The sequence below is a fragment of the Argentina silus genome, assembly GCF_951799395.1.
Source record: "Argentina silus genome assembly, chromosome: 19".
Classification (NCBI taxonomy): Eukaryota; Metazoa; Chordata; class Actinopteri; order Argentiniformes; family Argentinidae; genus Argentina; species Argentina silus.
The window spans coordinates 5,609,485-5,615,936 of record NC_139673.1 but is presented as its reverse complement, the minus strand read 5'-3'; the positions used below and the strand labels follow the sequence as shown (position 1 = coordinate 5,615,936).

The 6,452-nt window shown below is 47.4% G+C and overlaps 1 protein-coding gene across 1 annotated transcript; it reads left to right on the top strand.

The window, feature by feature from the left end:
- Positions 1-216: 216 nt before the first annotated feature.
- larp6a (La ribonucleoprotein 6, translational regulator a) lies at positions 217-4,927 on the top strand (the record flags this gene model as incomplete). The annotated part of the gene is made up of 3 exons (XM_083691648.1): positions 217-932; positions 2,210-2,408; positions 2,863-4,927. The coding sequence occupies 3 exons, from the start codon at positions 217-219 to the stop codon at positions 3,964-3,966; spliced, it is 2,019 nt and encodes a 672-aa protein (XP_083547774.1). The 3' UTR covers positions 3,967-4,927.
- Positions 4,928-6,452: the final 1,525 nt, after the last annotated feature.

The window sequence follows — 6,452 nt, the reverse complement described above, 5'->3', positions numbered from 1 at the left end:
TCGACAACCCCTGCAGTCTATGCAAAAGCCTATTATCCAATTTGCGGGTTTAAGAAATGGGTTGGCCTTGATGATTGGTCAACAGCAAATTCCCAATTGGAGAACACCTAACACGTGAAATGTACACTTTACTCCCCTCCCTATATAGACACGTGTGAACTGGCAGCCATCTCTCACTAGAAATAGGTTTGTAACTAAAACGAAAGACACGAAAACATGCACGCTTTGGTGAACGCATTTCTCCGTTGTCTTTCCTTTCTCTTGCCTCCCTCCTGGCTTCATCTCGGGTTTTGCTGGTGGGTTGGGGATGAGTGCGGAAAGATGCCATGGCCCAATCCCAGAGCTCGTTTCAAAATCAGAAAGCCTCTTACATATCAGGAAGTAACAACACAAGACGACTCCAGCCCCTCGGTCTCCCGTGCTCCTAGTTGCGTCTCGCTAGCTGCTACAAGCTCCACGACACCTCAGGGTTCTCCGTGGGGTAGAATTTGGGAGCTCTGGCAAGCTGTGGAGCGCATCTTCGGGGCTCCCTTGGCCATCCACCAACGCTGGTGTCAAAAGCGTCGAGGTTTGTATAGCCCGTATCCAGCCGCTTTCAATTCGAGTACCAAGAATAAAAGCTTCCAGGAAAGCACCACTGTAACCGAGGAAGCGAACCAACCGGGAGAAAACACGTTCTCTTTGGGTAACATGTCGATTGCGACCATGGAGTTCCAGAGCCCAATTGAGTCTGTATCAGATTTGGTTGTGGGGAAGGACATCGACGAGGTGATCACGGTGGAACACCTGCAGGAGATGGGGACTCAAGTAACGATAACAGTGGCTATTCAGGCGGCGGAGGACGAGGAGCCCGACGAGGAGGTGTCCTCCAACAATATAGATTTTCTTGGAGGCAGTTGTAGTGAAGACGACATCGGAAGACATGTATCCAGGTAGGCGATATATTCATGTTTTATTGCCGTGTATTGGCATGTGTGTGCCTCAAGGTTATGATTTTGGTAGCAACCAAACCTTATTCCGTCGTTGTGTAGGCTATTTTAAATATTAATTCAAAAGAGATAAGAGATGGGCTCTGTTATTTTGTGACTGGTTTAACCACCTGTAGATAGACATTGTAGCTTAATCCCATTTACTTAAAAGCCAGAGACCTGACAGGACTGCACCTGCTTCAGACTCATTGCTCTAATTCCCCTGCGTCATCTTCTGCTATTTTTGCCCTTGTAAATTCCCGCCCAGTACTTCAGATTTGGTCATTTTTAGGGAGTCTGAAATCATTGTTTGTTTCAGCCAACTTTATTTCACTGTCTGGTTACCAAATTGCCGTGATTGTGCAATGACACGTGCTTACTTGTTACGTTGTTGCGGGTCGTTCAGATTTAGAAGGTTCGTGTTTTCACTGGATACATCGTAACTGGCGAGCGACCTGTTGATAAATTATCGACTTCCTTTATGAGCACACATACATGGGCAATTGACAGAATCGCAAAAGATGGGTCGGTCAAATTGGTCCCTTTAAAGTGGTGTGGGATGTGTCGTGTCTACGCATCTTTTGTTTTCAAAGGGTTTCCCCCCAGACCTGAATATACAGTACAACAGTGGCGGGATGCTGCGGTTATTGTTGACTGTGGGGGTCGGCGCGTCTTACCAGGCTGCTGCCGCTGCCGCCTGTGTTGTGGAATCGCTATTGGAGGGTGTGGGAGGCAGAAGGCGGTGATGAGTCATCCACATAATTTCATTCAGACCTTTATTCTGATCGACCGGCATCCCTCTTGCAAATTTTATAGCACTCCATCAATAGAAGTCTGATTAAACCTTTGTGCCGGTGTGGCAGGCAATGATTGCACTGTTTGATATTTCCAAGTAGGGCTGATTTGGTTCATAGCCATGTCCTGCGTGGGAGGCATAGCCTGTGGAGATCAGTGACTCTGCACCCTTCAGATGGAGAGGTCTTTGCAGTTCTGTTCCTGTTGGCTGGACACATTGTGGTGTTGAGGTTCTGGGCACTGAGCAGTGTGATGGCCACACTGTGGTTATTGGTTAGGCAGGCAGTCTGTCACTGTCGGAACAAAACACTGAAATCTGAGGAGGAATGAGTCCGAGTGTCTTCTCCAGTTGTCTCCTTGTTGTTGCTATGGGTATGGCTGTTTCTACTGCCAACACTTAATCTTCCGTCTTGTGTACGTGGAACGTGTCTCTGTCTTTCTCACAGTGGTGCCGGCACAAGTGGAGGAGAGCTAGAGGAGGAGAGCTGGCAGCCCCCAGACCAGGAGCTCACACAGAAGCTGGTGGCCCAGATTGAGTACTACCTGTCTGACGAGAACCTGGAGCACGATGCCTTCCTGCTCAAACACGTTCGACGTAACAAGCTGGGCTTCGTCAGCGTCAAGCTGCTCACCTCCTTCAAGAAGGTAACTCATTTCTTGCGTGGTGCTTCATGATTTAAGAAAGAAGTCAAGTCCCTTGAGGGGGGGACACATGGGGATTTAATGTCATTCAACGGCTGTTCTAGTGTCTATATGGCAAGCTGTTGGGGGGGGGGGGGGGGTATGAAGTGCAATTCACACAGACTGCAACAGATCATTGACAATTCCCCTGCTTTCTTTTTCAGTTTGCTTCTAATGATCCATTTCTTAAGTGACAAGAATAACAATGTGTCACGCTTCCTAGAGGAACTGACTGACTGTGTACGTGTATGTTAGGAACAGTTCAACAAAACCATACGCTATCATGACGTCAGCAGAAATCACCGGGTATTCTCAGGAAGTCTCAGATTAAGGGGAAGTTGAAGAGTGCGCACAGGATGCTGTGAGCAATGCAGAACTTTGCCTCAACTTGTCTGACACAGTGCTTATTTCCTTGCAGGTGAAGCACTTGACGCGAGACTGGAGAACAACTGCTTATGCGCTGAGACACTCGGCTATACTCGAGCTGAACGATGAGGGGCGCAAAGTGCGGCGCCGCTCGACGGTGCCCGTTTTCGCCAGCGAGTCTCTGCCGAGCCGCATGCTCCTGCTCAGCGAGCTGCAGAGCTGGCCCGAGCTGGGCGTGGCGCTGGAGGAGGGCGGCGCCATCGACGGCGAGGGCGGCGCTACTCAGCAGGAGCAACTGATGAAGCTGCTGCTGAAGGCGTTCGGGACGTACGGCGCCATCGCTTCTGTCAGAGTGCTGAAGCCCGGGAAGGACCTGCCGGCCGACCTGAAGAAGCTGAGCGGGCGCTACACGCAGCTGGGCAGCGAGGAGTGTGCCATAGTGGAGTTTGAAGAGGTGGAGGCGGCGGTTAAAGCCAACGAGGCCGTGGGCAGCGAGGAGGGGACGGGCTCGCTGGGGCTGAAGGTGGTCCTGATCGGGACCAAGCCTCCTAAGAAGAAGGTGCCCAAAGACGCCCGTCAGCGCGAGGAGGGGTTAGGAGGGATGCGTAAGAGCCGCTCCCTCAACAGCCGAGTCCGAGAGCTCCAGTACCACGGAGACGACTCCGCCTGTAGCTCGTCAGACACGGAGAGCAACCCCACCTCCCCCAGACTGGCCCGTAAGTCCCGCTCCGTCAATAAGCTAAGCCCCACCGGAGGGGGCGCCAGCTTCCAGAACAATCACCTTAGCCCGGCCGTGTCCCCTCGCTCCAGTCCCTGGTCCAGTCCGCGTGCCAGCCCCTGCTCCCAGCGTAAATCCCCACACAAATCTCCGTTGGCCAGCGAGGGCAGACTCAGCCCCGAGCCGGGGCGCCGTTGGGCGGACTACTCGTCAGACAGCAGCCTGACGCCGTCGGGTAGCCCCTGGGTTCAGAGGCGCAGGCAGGTGGCCTCCCAGGAGAGCAGCCCCGTAGGTAGCCCCATGCTGGGCCGGAAGATGCAGAACGCGGACGGGCTACCACCAGGCGTGATGCGGCTACCTCGCGGGCCTGACGGAACGCGCGGTTTTCACTGTGTCTCCACTGGCGAGAGGGGCAAGACTGCTGCAACCCAAACCTGATTTGGGAGAACCCTCATAACCCCCCCCCTACGCCCCTAATCATGAAACAGTACAGCGATGAGATTTCACCCAGTCCTTTTGGCCACCACATCATCCTTCATCCACCCCCCAGACCCACATGTGAATGATTGTAGATTAGTTTTTTGAGTGTTATAGTTGGACTTTTGCCTGTCTTTGTAATACTTTTTTATACAATACTTTTGTTAAAAACATGGTGACATGATCTAATTTATGATTGTTGAAGATTTGCTTTGAGTTAAGTATAGATTGATATTGCTTTAAGGGAAAACCTCTAAGAAATTCAAAGTTGTGTACTATTTTCAGACACCAGAGTAATGGTATTGCGTCACCTCCATTGCTACATAGAGGTGTCATACACGGGATGGGTTGAAGAGGTATTTTCATACCCTATTTTCCTTTTTTTATTGGAAAGTGTTCTCCGTCTTAAAGTATGTGTGTAAAAATCTCACAACATTTTGTCTGTGGATGGTGTACATGTGTAAATGGTGTGAATAGTGGTATGGGCAAATGGAACTTGATGTCAAGATATTACCATATGCCTTTTGCTATTTGTCTATTGTGAGTATCAATGTTACTTGCTCTTTAAAAAAAAAAAAAACTGTGGCCATAATCTCCCCCTGCCATAAGGTTGAACTGTTATCACATGGAATATTATTTTGTTTTTATTTTGCCTTTTTAATTTATTTTTATTTCATGCCTTGGCAGTCCATTAACTTAAAGCTTCCAAAGTAGGGGTAACTCTCATAGCGCTGCAAAAATGATCTTCTGTTGTGGGGGGAGATCTTCCTCTGGCTGGGATCTGTTTCTATCAGTGTAGCATGCTGGTAGTGGGGGTACATGAGGGATGTCATGTTCCGGTTGGAGTGGTTACATGCCCTTTAACTCTTGCCTTGACATCAGAGCTGGAGTAATGTACAGTGCATTTCCTATTGTACAAATAAATCACTAAAATTGCATTTGGCTCGAGTATGATTTCATGTGATGTGTATTGTGTTTAATTTTATGAACACATTGATGCGTTCTGCCATCGTAAGGAATTAGATGTCTGCTCACTATCATGAATTTAGTTCAACTTAATTGATAACAAATGCAATGTTTTGATCGACATGGTCGTCTTAGCCAGGTACATTTGACAATCAGCATCAATACCTTTTCAAAACCCAAAGCCAAGTGTTTACACTACGGTGCAAGGTGTCTATGCTTTAAAAAAAATGTTTTAATTATTGTTTTTTTTAATGAACCAGGCATGTCAATTAAAAGCAAATCCTTGTCAACAGCCTGCTGTCATGCCACAACAACCAGACTGCCAGAATTGGCTATATTCCACAATGATGCACCATCATGAAATTTGAGATTGAATGCACAGATGGAATGCAAATAAGATGCTGGAGAAAGCATCCATGTTATCAGTATCAGCTTTCTCTGAAACCGGGGAAAGATTTGGCAGACTGCAGATCGGATTAGATCTGATCACACAGGCAATTATTCAGGTCCATTACATTTCAGGAGGTAATTGGTGCCACTGCAAGATCGCTTTCAAATGTTCCTTGGCAACCAAAAAAAGTGAGACAAAGCAGATCATCTTGAGATGGCATTTAAAATCATAGGAAGGAGCGAGATATGAACACAACCAAATATTTCATTCACTACCATAATTTATGGTAATATTCCGTACTAATGGCCATGCGGTTGCTCGGAGATTCGGTAATGAATCCAAACTAATTGCACTTGCATGCGTAACACAGGAGTGAATGGCCTTTTGTCCTCATCACCCACGATTAGCAATTCAATGCTCGTCATTGCTAATCATCAGGCAATTTATCTCTCTGGAAATTGTGCTCAAATTCACCTGGGTCACCTCTCTAAGGGTTTGAACATACAAATGTCCCCCTAATGCTTTCCGAGAATGGATATCCTGTCAAAAGACTAGTAGAATAATATTCATAATGAGGCTGTGTTTTTCATCTGGTTGAACAATAACTGACTTTTTTTTTTTTAAACTTAATTTCTCACAAAATGTTCAGTATTTATGATCAACATGTGATATGATGCTATAACTCTAACTGGGAAATGCTCTAGAAGAGACCAGATACAATGTGCAGGGAGACTATCAGTCAACTCAAATGTGTGTATGTGCCAAACACTCCTTATCATTCTGTGGGTGGAACAGTGGGTGGTGTGGAATTTGAGGAACAAGGAATGGCAAGCCTGCAAATTTGCAACTGATTTGTATGCCGACCAGCCAATAGGAAGAGCCGACACATAGCCAGGCTTGGACCAAACAGGAGCTATTTCATGTGCAGTTGATCTGCTAGTATATCACGTAGAGGAAGAGGAGATAGAAATCAGAGGACAGGCTCATTGTAATGCATGGAGTGGAATAAGGAATGGTATCAAACACACCGTGTTTGATACCATTCCTCATTCCACTTCATGCATTATAATGAGCCTGTCCTTCGTCTAAC